The sequence below is a fragment of the Atractosteus spatula genome, chromosome 12 (genome assembly GCF_055471065.1).
Source record: "Atractosteus spatula isolate fAtrSpa1 chromosome 12, fAtrSpa1.hap1, whole genome shotgun sequence".
NCBI classification, from domain to species: Eukaryota; Metazoa; Chordata; class Actinopteri; order Semionotiformes; family Lepisosteidae; genus Atractosteus; species Atractosteus spatula.
In genome coordinates, this window is record NC_142717.1 from 45,932,333 (window position 1) to 45,956,464 (window position 24,132).

Sequence of the window (24,132 nt, forward strand, 5' to 3'; positions counted from 1 at the left end):
GTGTGAGGCAGTGTGGGGCAGGATTGTGGTGTGGCGTTGAGGCATTGTGAGGCAGCAGTGTGAGGCACTACTGTGGTGAGGTGGTGAGGCAGTGGTGAAACCGGTTACTGGTGAGAAATGGGTCTCCAGAGTTATTCTGATTATTGTCAATAATAAAGGATAAGCAGCAGGATTTGGCACCACATTAACTTGTCAAGGCTGGAAACTGATCAAACGAGAAAGCTGTCGTCTAGGTCCTGCCAGAGCTCGCGGCGCACAGGACACACACCACACCGCTCCTGCGGACGGAATCAACCAAAGTCAGGGGCCGGAAAACAAGAATGAGCCTCAGCAAAAAAACGCAGACTGTAAAGATCTGAAGTGAGAGACAAGGCCCAGATCGAGAGGGAAGACGTTATGGTACGAGAAGAGTTCTTCTGTCGTGTTCTGCTTAAAACTTAACACTGAAGTTTTTCCGGCTGAATGACAAGAGAGTTGATATGAGATAATTCACGATGGCTGTGTACTGGTAACTCTATGAAAAAATAAACTTTGTCAAGTTCATTGTGGTCATGTTTATTAAACCACCTTGCACAGAACAGCCAAAAGTGTAAAAAGGTGTTTCCGTAACTTGGAAATCATTTTATAGAGCATTGTAGAATGAAATAAAACTGAAAGAAATTAAAATACAAGACTGTTGTCTTTTAAATAAAACTTCAATATACTGTACTGATGTTGACAATATGAATGACCGTGCCAGGTGGAAACATTGTATAGATAGACAAGGTTTACATTATGAATAGAGTAGATTAGCCAGTGTGCATTATTCAGACACGTGATTTTCAAACAATATAGCAATGCATAGATATCCTTGAATAAATATGAACACAATCTTTTGATGCTAACCTAGTACTGAAGTATCCAGACTTGGAGGAAATAAGAGATACAGGTCTATGTACTAGTAACCACACACAAAGACAGAGCCCTGTATGTTCTTAACATCGCACCAAGTTAAATCAACTCTTTCTCCAGAAGGTTGTGTGGTGGGGACTATTCATCTTTACAGAATCAATTTCCTTGAGTCCTGTCTTTCATTGTGTTGTGTCATTTTAGTCTTTCCTGGGTGGTTCTTATCTGATGCATGAACAATTAGAAATGAAACTCCCCAAGAGTCTCAGGTTTGTTCTAAATCACGCTCAAAAGCTCATCTGTTCCCTTCAAAACACATTTATGTAATGAATACCTGAATACTTATAAGCACAATGTAATTCTGCTGATCTCCAGACAATTATATTCTAGAATCTAAGACCCTGTGTACGATCAGAAGAGAAAGACAGGTATTTGCTATCTTTATAAACTGAAAGCTAGCTTTAACTTCTATGATGTCATATATTTCATGATGACAGCCAGTTTGAAAACAGCCTGGTTGAGTTTTGTTCTCTTCTGACCATCTGCTGATGCTGATGGAGATGTGAGTGGTTAGATTTCATTCACTGTAAATGAAGTGATATGACAGTAGCCCGAAACAGAACAATCTCCCCCAATGCTTATTCCAATGTAATACAAACCTGAAATTACCAACACACCAGTTTTCCGTGGAACGATGTGTGCAGCTTCTGAGTAAACTGTGAAGTAACCATCACAAACAGTTCTTCAAGGTAGACCCGGTTTTGCATGACCTTTAAATGTTTTCTTTTTGCTGTCAAACAACATCATACCGAGCTGATGCCGATACCAACTGAAATATTTCGCTGTGTTTAACGTTAGACTCACGTCGATCAGCTGGAAAAGGGAGATGTAATATTTGGGTTGAACCGTTCAGCTAATCAATGTAACGTCTTTCGTATTTGCAGCTTTCAGTTGCTGTGACGATGGATGTAAAGCTCATGAAGTTGGATTCCCAGGCTCCTGGGATGAGTTAGTCTTCTCGTCGCAGAGTCTCGGGCGGAGAGACGGTTTCTACGAGGGCGGTGTGCTGGCCTGGGCCTGACGGGAGCTCTGCTGCCCTCAGCTCCGCCTCCTCTCCTCCCCACCGGCAGGGGCTGTGCTTCCCAGTCCTCTTCACTGGCGTCCTGGGCAGCGGCAGGGGTGGGAGACGGGATCTGCTGGAGCTGCAGTCACGGGTGGGAATGAATGGCGATATGAAGGAGGAGAGCACTGGAAAAGACATCCATTTCACTGGCGCGAGGAGTCCGCGCGCGTGGAGGTCTCTGCCTCTGCCTACGTGTCGGGCCCGTGTCTTCTCTTGGCCTTCCTGGCGTACACGAAGTACATGGTGTGCCCAGTGGTGATGAAGAGCACGGAGACGAGGACCAGCACCCCGAAGTGCTGGGGCTGGGGGGCCGATATCACCATGACGAAGTGCAGCAGGTCCATCAGGTAGTTCATGGAGCTCTGCACCCCGTTCACCACCCCCCTCTCCGACTCACAGATGCTCTCCTGCAGGAGCTGGGTGACGGTCAGGTCGAAGGACCACAGGCCTGTGGGAACAACATGACTGATGGTCAGTTCGCCCGCACTGCTCCGGCTGGTATCGTCCGGCACCACTTCCACTCCATCATACGGCGGCCAATTGTTCCTTTATGGGCTCACAGCTCATTAACATGTCCATCTAAACGCCAGACCCTCTCCTGGAACAGCAAATATGGACTTTCGCTCAGACCAGCCCGACGAAAGCCAGGGTGGCCATCCTGTCTGATCTTGTCATAGTGTGCGCTCAGACTCTAAAGATAAAGACTTGAAAGTCAATCCTACAAAAAGTAATGAAATTATACACTATATGGGACATTTTAGCTTTTAGCAAAGTCAAATCTAAGTTAATAACTTGAGCCTCACTGAAGTTATTACAGTACCATTATTGTTTTCATTCTTATGCCTTTCTTTTCTCTTATCTTATTTATCTGTAATAATAAATAACCTTTATTATAACAGACAGATCTGTTCTATCTTACCGACTCAATCTTGAAACAAAAATAATAAAAATAAAATTATCAATTTCAGAAACAGAGTTACTAAACGTCAGATGTTTCCCCTTTTCTTTTTTACCGCCGGTATTTCAACACATTTGGGAAAGGTTGCAGACGAGGGGGGCCTTTCCACCCATCTGGCCCGGTTGGTGGTCAGTGGTTCATTGATCCCAGGAGATCTCCAGCTGTTTCTTGATAGAAGCCAAAACACCACTGGGAACCACCTGGCCGGGCAGCTTGTTCCACACTCCCACCACCCTTTGAGTACAGAAGCGCCGCCCACCCGACTCACCGATCCGGGCCGTGATGACGCCCAGGAAGAGCAGGATGATGGAGGTGTAGGACTCGGGGGCCGTGCCCGAGGGCACGTTCTCCAGGAGCACCGTGTTGTTCGTCCAGTGGATGGAGGAGCGGTCAGGGAGCAGGGGCTGGTTGCTGCTGCCCTGCAGGGGGTACGTGTGCTTCGGCCGGGGCCCCGAAGGGCCCCCTGTGGCTGAGGAGTTCGCGCCAGTGCCGGGGCCCAGCAGGCTGAGGTCCAGGGGGCTGCCGGGGGCGAACACCGACACCACACACAGCATCAGACACCCCAGGTGCAGGCAGCTGGAGATGACCCCAGTGGTGACCAGGCCGTAGAGCCTCCTAAGCTTGGTGAAGATCACCGTCCCCATGAGCCCCGCGATGGCGGAGACGCCCATGAGCAGGCTGAGCAGGGACCCGCTGATGCCCTGAGTGTAGGCGTAGCCAGTGGTGATGCAGTCGAACCCCAGCACGGTGGTGTAGAGGAACGCCAGGCCCATGCCCGTCAGGAAGACCGGCTGCCTGTAGTACGCCCTCCAGCCGTCGCGACAGGTGCCGATCAGGCCCCTGAGCCTCTGGAGGCACAGCGGCAGGGCTGCGGTCCCTCGCTGCTGGCTGCCTTTGCACCTCCCTTCTGGGAGCTCTGAGCCCCCAGGGACCCGGGGAGCACCTGCAACGGAACAGAGGATCTCTCATTTCAATGCAGCTGAGCACCACACAGTACTGACTGGACTACTCTCCTACACTAAAACAACCCATGAAAGATTTATCCGTAAATTAAAAGGTCTTGGAATCAACAATTCGTTTTCGTTTTGGAACTCCTGATTTTGTGATCAATCCCACTCTGGTGCTGCAACTCGCATACCAGCAGAAGGACTTTCTCCTGAAACTAAGCTTCATATTGAAAGCCTCAAGGTGCCCAGGATTAGCAGCAGCTGTAGGAACCTGGCTTGAGGAATTGCAGTCACAGCTGGCACAAGGCACTGCCCAAGCTCAGACCAGTGCTGTGTGGACTACAGACCTCAACCTGCACCCTGAGCAAGGGCCTGTACCGGTGGAGCCCTTTCCTTTCCTTCAATAATTCTACATTCCTACAAGAAGGTTTCTTCCGTTCATTAGCAGAAAATGAAAGAAAAACGTTTCAGTGTGTCTACTGTGTTGTGAAAGTGTGCAGCAATGTCGGATCAGGACACAGGACACAATGGGAAAATCGCCACCAGCATTTTGTTCCACTGACCCTGCTTCTTTGCAGTCTGCTTCTCCAGGCTCGGATCCTGACTCTCTTCAGCTGTGGGCTTCATGGATAAGGCAGGGACAATTCGGTACACTCTGGACAGGAAAATAAACTCCACAATCAAGGACACCAGGTTCCAGCCAAGGATGAAGCCACACCCAACCACATTGGACGCCAAGGTCATCACCTGCCCCACTGCCAGAGGAGCCAGGATGTTGGTGACTTGATCAATTCTTCTCATGGTGGCGTTCATTCCTGAGAAGGAGCCAGAGGGCAAAGGGAAAGGCGTGGTCAGACCTCAGAGCCACAAGCACAGCAGCACCAGATTTTAGACAGGGCATATGTTTCTAAACCACGCAGCGAGACCTTTCATGTGTGACAGTCAGACAGTGTTTCTAGCCACTGGCTGGCCCCCAATCCCATTCCCTGTTCTTTAAAGCACAGTGTGATCGTGTGTTGCTGTGTAGCATCAAGCTGTGTGCTACTGCTCTACTGCAACCCAGCAGTGTGCTGTGCATCTCTGCAGGTTTTGCTAGAATGATGTGCCTTATTTTGGAGGGCGGTAGGTAGAGAAAAAGATGGAGGTCCTTGTGTGAACCGCATTCCCCAGGATGCTGTGGGGGATGAGCTGCCATCCTCAGTCACATGACAATTTCAAAAACCACCAAAAGTTGAAGTCATTCCACATCCACCACCTAGTGACACAGAGCAGACACTGTAAAATACCTGGCAGCAACAGGAAAAGGAGCTGACACAATGACCAGTGGGTGGAACGTGAGCACATGTGAGATTTTTGGGAAAGAGGTGTTTTGAAAAGAGTCTCAGAGAGAAACTGTGAAAGTGTTTGTGAGAGAAAGTTGCTTTTGATACAGAGATATGTTTTAGAAGCATACGGCAGCCTAGCTGCCCATTTATTGGTATAATGGGACCGTCTGTTGACCGAATGAGTCCCCAGAGCATTCTGGGAAATGTGGCTCAGACTAGGAGCAGTGTGGCGCTCTGCAGAGCAGGTCTCACCTGCAAGGTGACCCCGGTTGTAGCCAGTGATGACGACAATCCAGTCCCTCTGGATAGCGATGGTGAGGGCTGTGCTGGCGAGGTTAGCCACATCTGCCAGGATGATCACCACCGTATAACAAACCACCTTTTGTGAGTTGTGTGACGCAACATGTTAAATAAGACACTACGTATCAACATCAAGTCTTATTTAAAAAAAATAATCTTTTAAGTATTAACTACAATTTGCAGTTTTCCCTGACATCTTGTTATTTGTAAAGTCATCAGGAAATTCTCATTTTCCTGTTTCTGAAAAATGTTCGGTGACTGTTTTTACTACTCAGAACATGGTTTCAGACAATACAATAACACCTTCCATTCAGTAAAAATCTTTACATAATAGCATTACACATATCTGACAACTGCTACAGCCTCCCTGTGTGTACACGTGTATACTGTGTATATTCCACCATATATGTATAAACATTTAGATAATCTCTTATAATAAATAGGTTTTAATAAACAGAGAATCAGCAGAAAATGAAGTGTTTTTCTCATGATGATTTAAAATGGGATGCGTTTGTAGTCTAAGAAGTCAAAAGAGCAAACCACATCTGCTGTGACTCGCTGATGACTCTGGTTCACGTGGCGGCTGAGCTCAAGTGAGGATTCCACTACAGACACATTCTGACCAATCGTCCAAAGAACATATTCTTTGGGAATGTCTGTATTACTGATGGGGAAAACACATTTTGGATGTCAAGGAATTTTTGCAACTGTTTTAAGATTTCTATATGTTTTGTCAATCTTTTGATTAAAACAAATGAGAATCTTTTAATGAAGATGTCTATGCATCTAGAGAGCATTACTCTACTTAGTAACTCACCAAAAATGGAAACCTGTTGTGCACACATGCTGTTCAGCAGATGACTTCTCACTTGCTATTTAGACATGCTAGACTGGAAGATGTGGGGGGTTAAAGACGAGAAACTCATGTTTTAATTCTTCAGTCTTTTTGATCAGGCTTCAGGCCTCTTCATGCTTCTTTGAGGCTACATCCAAAATATGGGTTGGCAATTTGCACAGAGAGCATAATATCGTCATAAACTGAAACATGGGCAGCCATGGATTCTCGTTAATGATTCAGCCAATTAACTGAATAAGTAATGAAAGCGAAACGTGAGAAGCTGGGGTAAAGGAACACTCACCGTTAACCAGCCGTCCCAGACTCGTTCAATCCACTGCTTGTTTGAAAACACCAGCATCAACACAATGCTGCACATGGTGACTGAAATGTTCTGAATGAACAAGGATGCGTGAGCAACTACAGCAGAGAAAACACAAAACATATACTTCGCTTAGAAGTGGTGTATCCAGGAGGCCAGCAGTACCTTCTCAGAAGCTTCCAGAGCTCTTTAGAGTGCAAACGTGCAACATCCACTCTGCTGTTAAAGGCGTAAGTGACATCTGAGATTACACAAAAGCACTGTACTCAGGTAGTGGTATTGAAATCGCCAGTCGTTCTTTACAGGATGGAGACATTTAAGCAAATATGTAGTAAAATCTTACAAAAAAGATGGCCGGAAAACATTACCAAGCAACAAAAAAGAGAGTTAAGGTGGAATTCACAAGGCCATATTATTTTTAGCTATTACTTTTAGTCTGTTTTTGCAAACACTAGTGTCTAGTGTCATGAAGTTAGAATGAAAACAAAGGGGCACATCTTACCCTCAAATTCCACTGTTGCATTATTAATTCGTTATTTTCAGTCTATCACATTTATTCCACCTCTGGAAACAGTAAAGCTGTTAGCAGTGGCGACAGGTCTTTAGAGAAGCAAAATCTGTTTCCTGCACTGAGGCCGTGCAGTTTCTTCCAGCGGAGCCCAGGAGAGAGCCGCCCCAGCACTGACGAGCGTCACAGAGCCGAAATCCTGCAGGCACACTTGCTGGTGAAGACGTACGCTACCTTTGTTTCTGGGGTTCCTGTCCACCCAGTCGCCTATCAGAGCCCCGAGCAGCAGCACAGAGCCGGCGACCACCAGGCCGAAGACAGCCGTCAGCAGCAGGTTGTGGCCGTAGAGCTCGATAAGGAAGACGGAGATGGCGAAGTGCCACATGCGGTCGCCCTGCGGGAAAGCAGATGGAGCGTGGGTCTGAGCAGCCCCAGAGCCGGCCCTCAGCCATCACTGGGAGAAGGATTTCTCCCATGAGGAGACAAAAACAGCTTGTGTGCAGGAGCCCAGCCAGGTGAACCATGAGCATGTCTTTCTCGGTATCCTCTTGCCTGGGACAGCACCTGTGAACCGCACACTGATAGTGCACCAGCATCTACAGTACTCACTGCTGCTAGTTTAGTGTAAAGCCAAAGGACTGCACTGGTAATTCAGTTCTACTGAGTCACGATGTTGGATTGTTCTCCAGTTCTACTCAGGACTTCACAAATATCCCTGTAATGTTAATTCTTCTACAGCCCACTTCACATCTGCGCTGTCATGGTGGCTTTTCAGTACTGCAGCACACAGCCACCGACTGTCTTCGTTTTCTAATACTATAATATCGGAGGCAATGGATGTCCTCTTACCCACATTGACAATGCACCACTGACATAAATCAGGAACTTGGGCCCCCTGAGGTAGATCAGAGCTGATCCTGCAAGAAGAGAAGTGAAACAAGGAGATACAAAATGATAAGTGCACAAGGTAAATATGAACTGCAATCTTAACTATTTAAGTAACAGTAACAGTATTCCATTTTGGAAATCCATTATTATAAGATCAAGTTGCCCTAAAGCAGCAGCATTGTCGGTAGTTTCATTCTCAAAAGGAAAGCCAGCATGGAGCTCTTGATAACAGTAGAATAGTGTCTGATAAAGACAATTTACATCTACTTTTATTAAATAAAAAACACCTCTCTTTTATAACTATTATATTCTTGACAGTCATGGTAAATATGGACCCTAACCCAGAACACACAGCATCATTCACACCAAGTTGGGACAACATCATGGACAGGACACCAGTTCCTCCTGGGGCACATACTGTACCCAACCAGTCAGTCACTCACACAGCACCATTCACACGCACGCACACTCACCATCATTCACACACACACATTCACTCTCACATTGTTTTTCACGCACACACTCACACAGTCACTCACACACGCAGTCTCACACACACACACACACACACACACACACACACACACACAGGGGCCCAGATGAAATCAGGACAGCACTGGGAGGGGGGAGGGGGGCCATGTGGACATGAAGGACATGCAGACTCCTCACAAACAGCTCTTCGTTCTGGAATCAAACCCAGGATCCCGGAGCTGTGAGGCAGCTGCACGACCCCGCTGCCACAACACGAACCCAGTGCACCGTGCCTTCCTGCAGAATAAGGTAAAAGAGCAAACAACCACACGAATTCAAAAAGACCTCACCTGAAATACTTCTGGCCTTTCTGTCTCGGGCCTCTCGAGCCTCTTCGATCTCAAACTCCACAGTCACGCGGCCGCAGCGAGCCAGCTCTGACCTCGACGACATCTCCTGCTCTGCAGAGCCGCGGCGCGACACGCTGAGGACCCAGGGCCAGCACCCCGGCCTGCTGAGGCAGCGACAGGGAAGCCCACGAGGGGAGAGCAGCAATGGTGGACGGGTGGGAGAGAAAGAGCGGGTGAAAATGCAGTTTCAACTAAAAGTGCTACATCGTGAGGTATCAAAAGGCCAATTCCTGCATCTCTGGTTCAAAAGGAAAATAGCAAAGTGTTGCAAGAGAAGAGTTGCATTTGTCCAGGGTCACTGTTTATACAGGGAGAAGAGCGGGGAGGGTGCTTCTCGTGCACTGCCCAGAAAGAAGCTCCCAGAGGAGAGTCGGGCTGCAGAAGCGCACATCGATTCTTCTTGGACCATGAAGGAATTGCGATCCGTCTGCCAGTCCACGCCTCGTGCCTGGGCAAGCGCAGCCACCTCTGGAACTGGCTCACCCAGTGACGGCAGCAGTAGAATGAAGTTTGCAATCTGAAGTTTACAGAAGCGGCTTTTCTGCTTACAGTATGTAGAAGAAGTTGCTTCCATTCTTACTGGGAAGAGCTTCACTACGCAGCATGACAATGAGCCCAAACTCAAAGCCACTGCCACCAAAGATTTCATCAGGAGAAAAGGAGACAATATTAGACCGACCAGGTTGATTTTCCACATTAAACTAGGAGTGAGCATGCACTTGCTGTAGAAATAAGTAAGGCCAGAACAGCCCAATCAGAAGCAAGAAGTAGCTACTGCAAAGCATCACAAATGACCACACAGGGAGATTCGAGACTCAGTGGGTCACTCAATCACGTGGGTCTGACTCAAAGGGATATGCAACCAAATACTGAGTTTTACACTCTCAAGTGTAAAACTAAATGTTTAACAAATGTCAAAGTGAACACGTGCTGTGACGCTTAGAATAGAATCTCTGTGTTAAATCAGAAATGTGTCATGTATACTTCTATACGTATGTCCTACATGGACTGAAAGATCTCCTCTCATTTGGAACTGTTGTTTCTTTTACACATGAAATCAATATAGAACACCTAACACACTGCGAAGGCTGTAAAGATTTTGCTGGGAATTTAACCTGAGATCCCAAAAGGCCAATGGGAGACTATTCCAGGCACAGTGTCCACACAGACTGTTCACCTTGCCGCAGGGGAACCCAAGCAGTAGGAATTCTACAGCACTCGCCCGCACAGTGATCACGGCTAGCAGGATAGCTGCATCTCTCTTCTCTCTCTCCTCCACATGCTGCAGGAGGCGAGGCAGGAGCCGAGATGAGCTGTGCTGTCAGCCTCTGGCTTGGACACGCCTGACGCCTGATTCTTACAAAGGAAAACTTGAACCCAGCTACACCAGGAGCTACAGGTTCTGTAGAGACCTGAAGGAAGAAGAGAACCCAGCAGGTGCAGATGTTGCTGGAAACTCACAGTTGTATCAACTCCATTAAACACTTAACTCCTGAACAATCTTGGCAACCCAAGGGCATTTCAGGCAAATTCACTCCTCAGGCGATGAAGACAATGCTACACTTTGGAGCTACAGACTCTGGGGAATCCAGTGATGAACCTAGAATTCTCTCATATGTTTCTAATCGAGCTTCAGCCTTTAAACAGGAAGTGAGGTCCCACACCGCGCAGCAGCTGTTAGCTACAGACTGCAGTTCAAAAAAAAAAATCTTTCTTCGAAAATAATCCCCTTTTCTGATTGTCAATCTTTTTTCACTCTTGCCCAAAGCAAAATTCCCCTGATCTCACTCAGCAAGACAAACACATGTACATAGACTAGAAGGCATTTACTAAGAATACAAAAATAGTAGTTTTTTGTTTAGAAAAGCACATAAACATAGAATATATCACAGAAAATCTGGCCTCACCTTGGCTGAACACAAGAAATGGTTTTCCAGGTTTGGTCGCACCCTGTGTATCAGAGGTAGTTTTCGACGTAACAGCAGACCTCTCTCCACTCCTGTAGGGTGGGTTCAAACTCTTGTGGCCTCAGAGACCTGATAACATCAGTGAGCAGAAGGGCTCCATTGTATGAAATTGCCAGAAAAGCAGAACAGTGGATTGTTCACAAAGGCAGCCAGCATATTCCAAAGCACGTGAGGGCCCTGGACAATATCACCCATCTTTCACATCACAAAAAGGGCAACTCTGTCACTCGTATGACACACAGGACTAAAGACAGACAATCCACACGAGAGAGCAGCGCGCAGGGCGGCTCGCACGCTGCTGAAGCCACGTGCGGAAATCGGCCGCGCGATGGAGCCCAGGACTCTTCATAGACCGCAGCTCCAGTTACTGTCTCAGGAGCAGCGTGTGCGACACAGTAAAAACTGCGAGGGAAGACAAACAATATACTTCTTAGTCCACAGCACGGGCGATTTACAGATATCGCAGAGAAGTTCTGAGCCACAGACCTCCGAATACGAAGACACTTTTCTTGTTTTATCTGAAAATGGAAATAGCCAGCCAGCACGGAGCAGTGCCTCCTAATAATCCCCCTCTCTGAACTGGCTTCAGCACTCTGCTCTGGCTGCCGTCGCATCATCCAGGTGGGGCTGCACACTGGTGGGGCTCTAAAGCGCTTTGAGTGGAGTGTCCAGGAACGTGTAAGGAAGCATTCCTTATTGATGAGATATGTACTAGGATCACTGCATGCCTGTGTTCTTACCCTGGTTCAAGAAGCATCTGGATGGGTCCCCGGGCTCTAGCTTCTAAATGGGCTGGACGGGCTGAATGGAGCCTTTTTTATACTCTTATACAACTGACATCAGGCGGCAGCATGGTGGCATGGTGGTTAGGATTGCTCCCTTGCATCGCTGGGGCCCTGGGTTTAATTGTGGACCTGGGGTGCTGTCTGTGTGGAGTTCAGATGTTCTCCCCGTGCATGCATGGGCTTCCTCCTGGTGTTCTGGTTTTCTTGACAACTCAAAGACATACAGTACTAGTAGGTTAAGTGGTCTCTGGGAGAACTGGCCCTGGCGTGAGTATGAGTGCGTGTCTGTTTGTGTCCATCTGCCCTGCAATGGACTGGCGTCTCGGCCAGGGGGTACCCTGCCTTGTGCCTGTTGCTCGCCAGAATTGGCCCCGGCTCCCCTGCGACCCTCAGCTGGAAGCAGTAGTTAGAAAATGGATTCATGGATGTAACGGGTATCAGGCAGAAATATAGCACTAACCGGTGTTGGTGCGCGTTCAAAGCAAAGTCACATCCACCTGTCTGTGTGAAGCAACTGGTGTTTGTGACAACGTGACTTTTCCAGCCAGAATCAATCATGCATTTGGATTAACTGCATTTAATGAGAGCCATTAACTGACACAAATGAAAACCAGCAGGTCGGCACAGGTTAGACGTGTGGGTGAGCGGCTTATTTCAAATTCTGTAATAATCACAGAGCCATTTTCCAACTAAAGGATCTTGGAAAGTGTGTTCATGTTTTATCATTGTTCATGTAATTGATCTTTCCAGCAGACACCTGCATGCTGTGCTGCGGTAGATGATTTAGGAATGGCCTTCTACCTTGTGGACAATTCTGAGCCCTGCCAATTCCTGCAGTAATCTGGTCTGCACGAATAGCCTCAGACTTCGGAATCGTTAGATACCCCTGCAAGACAAAAAGGTTAATGGTTTATGTAGAAAATAAATACATGCCGAATGTTAGCTTTAGGCCAGTTCAATATTTGTTATGTTCTTCTTTCTAATGTTAGAGGTTGGAAAGAGCAGCACAAGAATATGGCTTTGCGTTGCTTTGTCTGGAGTAAAGTGCTGTAAGAGAGTGTATAAATGTATTTCATTTACACCTGAAGTACAAGCCTTGAAATTTATCGTTGAACTGAACCCAGGACACAGGAGGCAGCTGCGCTAACTGTCAAGACACCACACCGCCCAAACATAATTTCAATTAACTTACATGGGATATCATGCCGGAAGCAGACTTCCTCCTTTTCAGAACTGCCGATGGATTCAGGGAGCCTCTTCCACTCGCTGGCTATTGTCCTGACAAGAATTATCGCTCCCAGAGTGATGACTCACAGCACACTCCGCAGCGCTAACAGACTACACAGAAGGAATCAAGACCTCCCAATACAGTCGCAGAGCCTTCAGAAAACAGGACCACACCCTTTCAAGGGGACTTTAACAGGAAGGGACAGCTGCCCGGCTGTGTTGTCTAAGCCGATACCACCGCCTCCTAAAAAACACAGCTGCACAAGACCCCCAGATCAGTTAGCGACCAAGATCGGCTGACTGGCCTTGTCTAGTCTCTTCTAGGCAGTCATCGAGAAAGCAGAGAAGCAATAAAATACCCAACGGAACCCTCTGGGCAAACTTTTAAATTCAGGTTAGTTTTATATATGATATATTATACAATACATATGTTGTACATTATATATATGCTATAGCCTTGGGAAGAGTTCAAGGACGTGCAACAGGAGTTTTTCCTGGTCTCAGGGGACTGTCCTATACAGACAGGATAAACGTGTTAAGTCTCTCTAGTCTATAATAAAGGAGATTGAGAGAAGGACTGAGGCATAGGTGAAGGACTATATCACACTTCGGTGTGACACAGATGAGAACTAAGGGTATTCATTGAGAACAGAGAACAGCAAATTCTTCACTCTACGAAGGGCTCTGGAACAGGTTGCCAGACAGGTGACTGAAGTCCTTATATATCTGGATGACATTTTAGATCAACTTAACTGTTAGACTATCAAGAGAGCTGCAGGCCTCCGCCAAACTGCAACTATTCTTGTGCTCCAAGTCTGCAGCTGGTAGAATCCCCCGATCCTGCAAGATTCTCATTGATTAACTAGGATTCGTTTGAGCCAAGTGCATGGCTGTTGTAGTTTAAATCTTAAAAACAGGTGGAGTCTGTATAGCATCGAAGCAATGTGTACTGTACAAACAAAACAAAAGAACACCACTAAAATATATAAATGTATTTTATTTTTTTGTGAAACTAAAGTATCCATAGTTATTTTCAGCTGAAAGGCAAATACTTTAGTACAATAAACTGTACAACTCACACAAGCAAAATCGCTTTCTGTATACAAAAACAGGAACATGATTGTTACTATTCCACCTTATGAAAAATAGAACATCCACAGTACGTTTCGCTAGGTGTACCAAAACAGTCAACAGTAATGCTTTCACAAATCACTTCAAAAGTCTGTAATAAACAGGAGTGAAACAGTGGGGAAAGGTACCACAGTGTTCTGTTATTTAGAAAATCGTTACAAAAGGTAAACGGCAGGTAAAAATATCTGAAAGATGACACTACGGTCAGCTCTGCTTTCAGCCTGGTCAGACACACATACATCCCAGGTCAGTCAGTCACGCATGCACGCACAGCCCAGGTCACACGCACACGCACACGCACACACAGCCCAGGTCAGTCAGTCACTCACAGCCAAGGTCACGCACACACAGCCTAGGTTGTGTGGGTGTGACCTGCTGTGTCCTGTGCTTTGAAAGTCAGGAGATTGCAGCATCTGACCCCATGGGCTCACCCCGATAACAAGGCAGCTCCAAACTGTACCCCACTCCCGGCCTGCGTGTTGCCACAGCGCCGCAGGACGTCACTGTCGGTACGGTGGCGGGTTTCACAGGGGGCCAAAAAATACTGCAAGATTTTCCTCCACTGGAAACTGTTCAGACTGTTGATACTGAACACAGAGCATACTTCATGACACTGGAAAAGAGCTAATTAAAGTACTAAGGTACACACTGACCTTCAAACACCGGACTCTCCTTTGCAAATGTTTGTTGTATCAATCCAACAGCAGCGTCATAAACACAAGGACGGCAACACCAGCAGGGTTTTTGGTTTCTAACTTAGTTATGTTTTAGGCAGGTTTCAGTGTGCATAAACACTCAGGGTGTGTAAAGGGAAAAGGAGAGTCACAAGACAGACCAGATCCTACGCAAGACCACCGCAGACCAGGGATAACACAGATATGAAATCTCAAAATCCGCCTTTTCTCCTTGGGCTCGGTTCGTATCGGTCAGTCCCCAGGGGCGTGACTGCAGCCTCCAGAAGTTTGGCTGTTGTTTAAAAAACATCCCTCTTCAGTTATTTTCTTCTACAGTACCTTTATTCTTAAAACAATCAATCACATTGAATGTCACATTTAAAAAAAAAACAGACCTACAACGATCCCTTCAGTTCCGACAGTCTTCAGTATCCGGTGCCTCTGAAGCAGCTCGGAAAGTGAGTGAGGCAGGACTGGGCTGGGAGCTCTCTGCAGGCTGGTGTGCTTTAGGCTCAGCGGCTACAGTCCAGAGGGGCCGGTCAGCACGAACCCAGCGCAGGCCCCGTTCAAGCCCACATGCTGCTATCGCTCAGCGCCAGCAGCACGAGCTCAGTCTCCTGAGCCGCCCTCCGCGCCGCGCTGGGGGTCACGGGGTCACAGGTCTGTGGAGAGCTGGATGCTGATGCTGGGGGGGCGGGGCTTGTGCGGGGGGGCGGGGCTCAGGTGCTCCGAGACGTAGGCCAGCTTCTCCTCCTGGAGGCTGCAGGCGGAGTAGCGGCTGGCCTCGGAGGCGCTGGTGGAGCGGCCGGCGCCGAACACGCTGCTGACCTGCTCGAAGGACTTGCTGAAGACGGCGCTGGCGGTGTGGGACAGGCTGAGGCTGCCCGGCTTGGGGAGCGACTGGCTGGTGGTCAGGGTAAGCCTCTTCAAGGACAGCAGCTCCAGGTTCTCGCTCATGGCCCTCTGCGCCTGCTTGCGGGACAGCTGGTCCCGGCAGCTCTCCGAGCCCGCCTCCCTGTCCTTCCCCGCCCTGCCGGCGCCGCCGCCCGCCTTCCGCTGGCTCTTCCCCGACGGCTTCCCGTTGGGAGCTGAGCTGCTGACGACGATCACAGGCGGGCTGGAGCTCGGAGCTGCCCTGGAGCAGAAGCCCTCATCCGCTTCCGAGATCTCCATCAGGTCCTCCGGCGAGGTCAGGTCGAGTGCATCTGCAGGGAGCGCAACAACACGTCTGCAGAAAACCAGCCTGCACGCACTGGGCTCCTCCCTGCAGATCCGCCACACAAGCAAGGCCAGAGACAAACCCCACATGCTGTCCGGAGCAAAGCCAAGTCTACAGGAGCAGCATTTCCACACAGATTCAAGTATTCACACTTACCTACAACTGACGATTCATGTGTTGAGGAAATAAATACCAGGTTAGAAAAAAAGCAGAAGCATGTTTGCAGAATATTTTCCATGCAGGTAGTTTAATAAATCAGGAAAATAGATGCTCAAGGGGAAATGTCTACTGACCGGCAAGACAACCACACAAAGGGAGTCCACTCAGCCAAGATGCAGGAGTGCAAAATTTAAGTCAGAAAAGTGAAAGTCTGTAACTGCTCTACATTGTTGTACATCTCATTAAAAACTCATTTGTCTAAATATTCTAAACCACAAAAAATATAGTGTGTATTTTGAAAGAGCACAATAACATTAAATGTGCAGTTACAGAAATTCTTCTGACAACAATTCACACAGAAATTGCTCTTCGATTTGCCAAACCTTAATTTTACACAGACTTCGCCTGACACATTATCCAAATATGAACTGCCTAGCGCGTATTCGAACATTACAAACGTCATCCTTTTTTCATTAACTCTTTCCAGATTTCAGATTCTTTCCGCCTGTCAGAAGATGTCTGTGTGCAAAGCTCGTGTTGTTCAAAAGCTATTAAAAAGCAGAATTCATCACTTGCAGTTGAAACTGTGATTCTACCGATTAGTTGAACATTGCCTTAGGAACAAACAGGAACAGTTGCTATTAGCTAGTTTTAATCAAATCAGGAATAACACCAGTGTGATGAAAAGCAGGAGGTATCTTTCAGCATTGCAGACACGGTCTTCTGTTTGTGGTCACGGTGCTGCCACAGAGGGGCTGCTTTCAAATACCGACACAGTACAGTACATCAACTGGACGTCAGAAGTTCGGAAACCACTGCCGCCCCGGGTTTGGACAGAGAAGAACAGTACATGCACAAAGAAAATGGATTTCACGAATGCATGATTAAATGAATGACTTTACATGTAAATGAAGATCGGTGCAAATGTAAAGGTATCAGGCGACGCTCCAGTTCAGGGGAGCAAGCCATATAGTGACTAGCGGGACAGAGGTTCAAGTGACATGCGGTTATACAGAATACGGGACTGCAGTGCTGGAACTCCGTTAGCATGCTGCAATATGTAACCCCAAGTGGCTCTGAGAGATACAGAGGATTAGTCAGCAGTGCCATGCACTAGTGTCTTTCCTCCCCACACCAGCACCAGAGCCCAACCCAAAGTACCTCTGGGTGGCGTTTAACAGCGCTCGGCTAGTACTGGACTCTGCCTGCCGAGTTCACGCCGTCCTCCATTAGCCTCCTGAAAGACTTCTGCCTCCTGATCTCAGCCAGGCTTTTGCTGTCTGCTCTAGAGTCAGCGCCCAGCTCCTGTCCCCCCTGCGTCTCCCCCTCTGCTCTGTTTCTCTGCGAGTCCCCGTTCAGCACGCGCTCGCCGCTCACCCCTGTCACACTAATCTCGGGGACGGACACGGCGGCCGTGTCTGTGGCCTCAGCACTGTTCTCGGGAGACTCTAGGGTCGGAAATGACAAGAACACACGATGGCTGAAACACACAGAAAGGAGAACAGAACAACAACAACAACAACAACAACAACAACAACAACAACAACAACAACAACAGCAGCAGCACAGACAACAGCGAGTCCCATCTTGGTGATGAATCACCGCGCCGTCTGGCCAGTCCTGGAAGAGCTGGCCCACGACACGAGCTCATTCGGGGACTCGTTTATATGCACAAGTCAATTAAGATTCTTGGCATTGTTGCACAGTACTACAGCACAAAAAAAAACACACAAGTGAATTACTGGCAGCCAGTTGAATACACACGATCCGTTCAATAAAAAAAAAACAGAGTTCAGAGGAATATTCTTAATTTGGCCGACTTGCTGGAAACCCAATTATTATTCATAATGTACTGCAGTTCGCAGCAAAAAAAACCCAGGAGCTTAATGATAATGATGCACTGCTTAACGAAGCAATTAAAACACAAACTGGAGGAGTACAAGAGACCTGCTGTTAATGATTCATTAAAAGACAGCTCAAAAAGAGGAAAAGAGGTTTAAATTCTATACCTTTCCCACAAACATCTATGGTACAGGTATATACATTTTACCTCAGTAATAATTAAACATCTTGTCATCCTACAATCGAAAACATTTAATTTAAAATGTGCTATGGTTGATTCAAGCCTTATTATAATGCCTCAGTTTAAAAGCCTCACTTTTCCAAATTATTGTACAGTTACATAAAAACCTAAGGCATACAGTCCTGTGGAAAACAACAAACCTCGCTTTGAAAACCAGAGTCTATGAGGTTTATTTTCAACCTCCCTTTTTTAATTCTAGCAAATCAGTTCATGCAAACAGGGCATACTGACTTCACAAGGCCATTGGCGTGAGATGCACAGCAGCTCGCTGGCCGTGTCTCTTTGAAAGCTTTCTTGCTGATCCAACATTTCTTCGTGTACTTCACTTGAAACCAGGAACCAGAAAACTCATCAGGCTGCGAACGCAATGCTGTTGCAGAAATGCATTTTGAGGAAAAGAGGCCAGACAATGAAAACCCTTGTTAGTGGAGACTTCAAGCCAGCCTGGACATCTCTCCCACTGCTTACCGTGCCTCTTCCAGCGATGTCCACGGATCGACAGGCTGGTAACCGCGTTCCTGGATATTCTGGACGAGGTTGGAGTGATTTCTACCTGAATACAGCGAGTGCCCTCCTTGTTCGATTTCAATGCCTCTCCATGCCAGGAAGACTTGATGGCATTGCCCACCTACACAGGGGAAAAACCCATCAAAACAAGAACGCTTCAGCTGCCAGCGTGAGGCGAGGTTCCCAAGAGTCAAGTCTAGCGATCTGGGTCTCTGTTTGACCTTTCAGTGCTGCAGCTCAGAATATGTTCTATATATGTTCTCTGATTGTGTTTGATACGTATACTATGTTTATCACACTTGAATGAATTCAAGACCTGAGCAGGTCATTTCTATCGTGCATTAGTAAGCACAACTGGCTCATAAAACTGTTTCTAAAATTGTTCCAAGTGGGTATAAGAATGCACAGAGGATGTTGCATGGTCACGTTAATCCTAACATGCAATCTCTCAAGCCTGGGACTCGGAAAGCTTTGCAGGGACCTGATTCAGCAATTCCAGATCTTGAAAGGAATGCACCAAGTTTCCGCAGACAAGCTTCAAAGCTTTGGAAGAAAATGAAGATGGAATTGCCAAAATGGCAGTCCAAGTGTATTTGGGCAGGAAGATGGGATATTTCCGCCTTCAAGGATTCCAAACCTCTGATGCTGCTAATGATGATTCCCTGGGATCGTTTTAACAGCAGCTCGTCTTGCATCCATGAACAACACAAGCCAGATGGGCTGTTGTGTGGAGCTTTCCTGATATTTCTCATACATTAACGAGATCCGGATCCAGAAAGTGTTATAGAGACGTCTTAACCAAGAGTACAGTACAGTTAGTGACCATGAAACTTTTAGTTCAAACAGACACTCACTAATAATGCTTCAGGATACAGCTCCAGCTGAGCTCTGTAGAGGACGTCATCCAAAGCTTTCGATGCCATTTCAGACTCTCCATTGTACCTATAAATGATCAAACAAGGTGATTTGATACTAAGAGAAGCCATAACACATCTGTGAAGATAAACTAATGAGAAACGTCTCACATGGTCTTCTAAAAAGCATGCTGGGGGTGAGCCAGTTCAGAGATGGGGATTATTAGGAGGCCATGACTGATTAAGACCAATGGGAAATTTGGCCAGGACAGTGGAGTAACACCCCTACTCTTTTCGAGAAACACCCTGGGAGTTTTAATGACTAAAGGGAGTCAGTGTTATGTCTCATCCGAAGGACGGTGCCTTTTTTACAGAATGGTGTCCCCGTCACTAGACTGGGACATTAGGACCAACACAGACCGCAGGGTGAGTGCCCCCTACTGGCCCCACTAACACTTCTTCCAGCAGCAACCTTAGTTTTTCCCAGGAGGTCCCCATCCAGGTACTAACAAGGCTCACACCTGCTGGGCTTCAGTGGGCTGCCATCTGTGAATTGCAGGTGATATGGCTGCTGGCAATAAATCAGTTATTGTAAGTCAGCTTTATTGTAGATGGAGACTTTGGGACAGAAGTACACCTATAAAAGTTTTTTCCATTACATTTTCTCCACGCAGAAGCCAATTGCCTCACAGAACACTGGAAGCAGACAGTTCCATGCAGTAATGCAGAATAACGTGTTATACTCACATGGCATAATAAATGCCCGTTATCAACTGAACGAGAAACTCAGAAGAAACCGACAGTCTAGTGTTCACGCCTTTGTATTTTCTCAAGTGCTGCCTGGGATACCCACAGGTGCTCACTCTGGAAAAGAAACACAAAGATATTCCAATCAAGGGAAGCCCAGACAATAACACACGCAGTACACAACACAAGGTGGGTTTCTGAGGAAGCGCATTTGAGCCTACAGTATATGAAAAACAAAAACTTTTAAAGGGCAGTTTTGGAGATCCCCAAGATAAGAAAGCTCTAGTTTGGGATTAATAAAAACTAAAAACGCTGGGGTGGATTAAAAAAATCTGGGTTAACACTTTACAGGCACTAAAACAATTCAGCTCAGGTCTCTACCTAATGGTCTTGTTGTCCACGTTCTATACCTCTAAACATATGGGACAGAACTGGAGCGTCCCGAGACACCCACATGAGCGTGGAGAAGAGAAACAAGCCCATGACGCACAGAAGATACCCAGTGCTGGGACCCAAGAACCCTGCTCAACTCCATGCTCCTGTACCTGTCACCATCGTAGTCCCTCTTCTTCAGGGCGCTCCGACCCTTTCGTATTTTAGTTGATTATGTGCGCCTGCCCTCTGTTTGTCCCTCATTAGTTCAGCCTGGTGCTCCTGCTATTCCTGGCTCAGCGCTGGGAGATGGACGCCCGGAAGCCCGCCTACCAGCAGGTCCAGGAGAGACCCGGCGGCACAGGCTTCATCACGGCGTCCTGACCATCTACGTCCGGGGCTCGGAGCGCCTGGCCTCGTCATCCTGGTTTTATTCCCCATCCCTGTTCCGGACCCAGTTCTGGATTTTAACCATGTTTTGTCTCGTCTCGGATGGATCCCCGGTTTTGGACTTTGGACTGCGCCCCAGATTTCCCCCTTGGACAGTCTGGATCAATTTGCCTTGGCCACGCCCCCCGAACACAGATCACCGTCACCACGCCCCCATCTGTCAACCCGTCCCGATCCTCTTCGTCTCCTCCCTGTTGTCCTTCTCCACTTACTTCCAGATTATACCGTCTGCATGGGGTCCTGAACTACGCTTCGCGGGAGCCTGGACCTGCTCCCGTTACAGTCCCGTCCCCGATCAGATCAGGGTTATCTCAATACCCGTCCACACCAATCTGGGCCACAGCACAGTAAAGCAGATGCAAATGTGCTTAACCCAGAGCGCAACCTGCCAGGGAATATTAGGGCAGTTCTGAGCTATTACAAGAACAGACCCCTGAGGCCAATCAGCAGAGCTGGTAGACCACAATAGTCTAGAATAGCGCAGCAAAACTACATTATTGCCCACTGGGAAAGGAAAAAACAATGTATTGTCCGCTACCAAGCCATAATGGTGAGGTCTGTCATTATTGCTACTTGACTCAGAAAACAAATGCCAGCTATTAAGAAATAAATCAGCTACCCGCACAGTACCTGAGCAACATCTGACCAGAGTCTTTACAGTCCCAGCAGGATGAATGTATTACAGCCCAGCAACTCCAACAGGAGGACAAAGTCTGCAGAAATGCATTATGCATTAATAAGGCCTCATTTTGAATTTGTGTCCAATTTTGGTCACCAGTATTGAAAAGACACTGTTCAGAGAAGAGCAACTAGATGCATCCCAGGGCTTAAGGGCTTACACCGACAGGCTGATGGAGCTGAACCTTTTCAGTCCTGAACACAGAAGGCTACGAAGGAACTTGGTAGAGAAGCACTTTAAAATCCTGAGGTACTGACACAGTGAAGGCAGTGGACTTCTTCAGCATGAACAGCAAAACACCAACCCAAGGGCACAGGAGGAAACAGCATGGGACTGCGCTCACCCCTGACGTTCCAGCACAAGAGCTGCAGGACTGGCACCTGCCAACCAAACTCCCAGTACAGAAATATAGGAAGAAAACGCCACACTTCTAACAGACTCGTCATCATCAGCTTCATTTCCATAAAAACATGGGCACTTCACATGGGAAAAACAATACTCACAGCCTGAGTTGTCTGCTATTCTACAGCATCCTGCAGAGAAGAGAGGGCACCCTGATCAATTTCACCACTCCTGACAGGGACGAGAGCGGCGCTCCGACACCCAGGGCAGGCCCTGCAGAGGAGGGCTGCTGCCAGGGCTGCCCCTGCACCCCTGCCATCGCAGCCCAGTGCTCAGGCCACCACAACACGGAACCGTTTCCACTCAACTCACCTGCACACCAAGAGCTCTGCATCAAGCAGAGTAATTACTGCTCTGAGAGTTCATTAGCGACCTGATTAGACAGCTCTGCAGTCTCTGCCCGGAAGATCAATTCCGCCTGACAGTTTCTTTTCCTTCACTATTAATGCTTGAAATCAATTAATCTTCCCCCAGAGCAGCCTCGCCAGTATCCAAGTAACAAAGCACTCTAAAAGGGTTCTTCAAAAGACCACGTTCCCCGCTTTTCCTCCAGACGTTGTGAGCGAAGGAGAAATCAAAACGCACTAACCAGGCAGGAATCGTTCACGAACGAGCTCCCTTGGGGACATTTACAGCGCTCAGCGTGTAAAGATCACTGCCAGTACTGATGGAGAGTCTCATCTTACCATACAGACCACACACGCTTGTCCTGCTGGAGGCTCTGCAAACACCCCGAATCCATCTGTCTGTTACACAGCTCGCATCAACCAGCCTTTCACTTCAGTGATGTGCCAGAAAGAGAGACTAACAGTAGTGGAGGAAAATCAGTCTTTTCAAGCACAGATAAACACAGGCAGATCTCTTAAGATCTTTTGCGTACAGACCTGGATTACTTTTATAGCACAGTCATAAAGCATGAGAAAAATAAAAAAAGTACTTACCTGCACTCCTGTACACACACTTATATAGGTATATGTGTGTACATATATTATTCACTAACACACACGGTATATACACAAACACTCGTATGGTATGTCTATATTTGTGTGCATCTCCCAACTGACTCTCACTATTTCAGTTTACAGTTCTTTACTGCACAAAGGCTGAAAGTAGACAGCAAACAGCTAGTTATTACAATCAATCCAATGCAATCCAGTTCAGAAGAAAGAAACATATTTTGCCTCGTGAAGACTGCCTCACATGTCTCCACAATGCCTGCCTCTCAGGAGGCACCATTGCTGTGAGGACATTTCCTCCAGTGTGGTCCTCACAAATATAGCAACACCTGCACACCCTGCCACCTGCCTCAAACAGCCCCCCCACCTCAAACAGTCCCCCCACCCTGCCCCCCATCTCAAACAAGCCCCCCAACCTGCCTCAAACAGCCCCACCCCCTGCCTCAAACAGCCCCCCCACCCTGCCCCCCATCTCAAACAAGCCCCCCAACCTGCCTCAAACAGCCCCACCCTGCCCCACAGCCCCCGCCTCAAACAGCCCCCCCGTCTCAAACGGGCCCCCACCCTGCCCCACAGTCCCACCCCCCCGACAGGGCCCCGATGCGAGGCTCACCTGGAGCTGAGCTGGCAGAGGGACTGCAGCGAAGCGCTCGTCATGTAGCTCAGGGCAGCGTTGTAGCACAGGAGCAGGAAGGTGAGCACCTCGAACCTGCCGAGGAGCAAGCGCAGATCAGCCACTGGGGGGCGCTGGAGTGCACGCAGGCAAGGGGGGGCATCTGTGCCCCCACCACCAACCTGTCAGCTCAACTCACACGCAGGAGAAGGGGGTCTACGGTCTGCCGAAAGACTTTCTGGATTTTATTAAAACCAACAGTGAAGCACGAATCAGAGGGCACAGATGGAATCGAAGGAGTAAAGTGTGATGCAAGCAATGTCACAACCAGC

The 24,132-nt window shown here is 47.7% G+C and overlaps 2 protein-coding genes across 7 annotated transcripts in view; both read right to left on the reverse strand.

The window, feature by feature from the left end:
* Positions 1-1,851: 1,851 nt before the first annotated feature.
* On the reverse strand, positions 1,852-9,018 carry LOC148823196 (ferroportin). 2 transcript variants are annotated; one of them, XM_088929361.1, is made up of 8 exons: positions 8,916-9,018; positions 8,056-8,123; positions 7,441-7,600; positions 6,681-6,796; positions 5,494-5,620; positions 4,480-4,731; positions 3,238-3,885; positions 1,852-2,459 (listed from the first exon to the last, which is right to left on the reverse strand). In XM_088929361.1, exons 1-8 carry the CDS (start codon positions 9,016-9,018, stop codon positions 2,200-2,202), a joined length of 1,734 nt encoding a protein of 577 aa, XP_088785487.1. In that variant the 3' UTR covers positions 1,852-2,199. The 2 variants fall into 2 exon arrangements, with proteins under 2 accessions (XP_088785487.1, XP_088785486.1); XM_088929360.1 differs by having other exon boundaries at positions 3,238-3,912.
* Positions 9,019-13,931: 4,913 nt separating this feature from the next.
* hycc1 (hyccin PI4KA lipid kinase complex subunit 1) overlaps positions 13,932-24,132 on the reverse strand; it is a 34,589-nt gene continuing 24,388 nt past the window's right edge. For 3 of the 5 annotated variants that reach the window (XM_088929348.1, XM_088929350.1, XM_088929349.1), the window contains exons 7-11: positions 23,801-23,896; positions 20,329-20,445; positions 19,582-19,669; positions 18,689-18,848; positions 13,932-15,964 (exon numbers count right to left, since the gene is read on the reverse strand). In XM_088929348.1, the coding sequence (XP_088785474.1) occupies positions 15,414-15,964; positions 18,689-18,848; positions 19,582-19,669; positions 20,329-20,445; positions 23,801-23,896 (1,012 nt within the window). In that variant the 3' untranslated portion in view covers positions 13,932-15,413. Of the gene's footprint in view, positions 15,965-17,298; positions 17,586-18,688; positions 18,849-19,581; positions 19,670-20,328; positions 20,446-23,800; positions 23,897-24,132 lie in introns of all 5 variants that reach the window. The other 2 variants (XM_088929351.1, XM_088929352.1) reach the window with 1 other exon arrangement.

What these genes read in the sequence shown, in the direction of transcription:
- LOC148823196 (XM_088929360.1), bottom strand. Translation starts at nt 9,018, where the DNA reads ATGTCGTCGAGGTCAGAGCTGGCTCGCTGCGGCCGCGTGACTGTGGAG. An exon ending in CAGGAACCCCAGAAACAAAG is followed by an intron (nt 6,797 to 7,440) that starts GTAGCGTACGTC and finishes TCTCTGCTGTAG; the next exon opens with TTGCTCACGCATCCTTGTTC. An exon ending in CGTCATCACGGCCCGGATCG is followed by an intron (nt 2,460 to 3,237) that starts GTGAGTCGGGTG and finishes TTGTTCCCACAG; the next exon opens with GCCTGTGGTCCTTCGACCTG.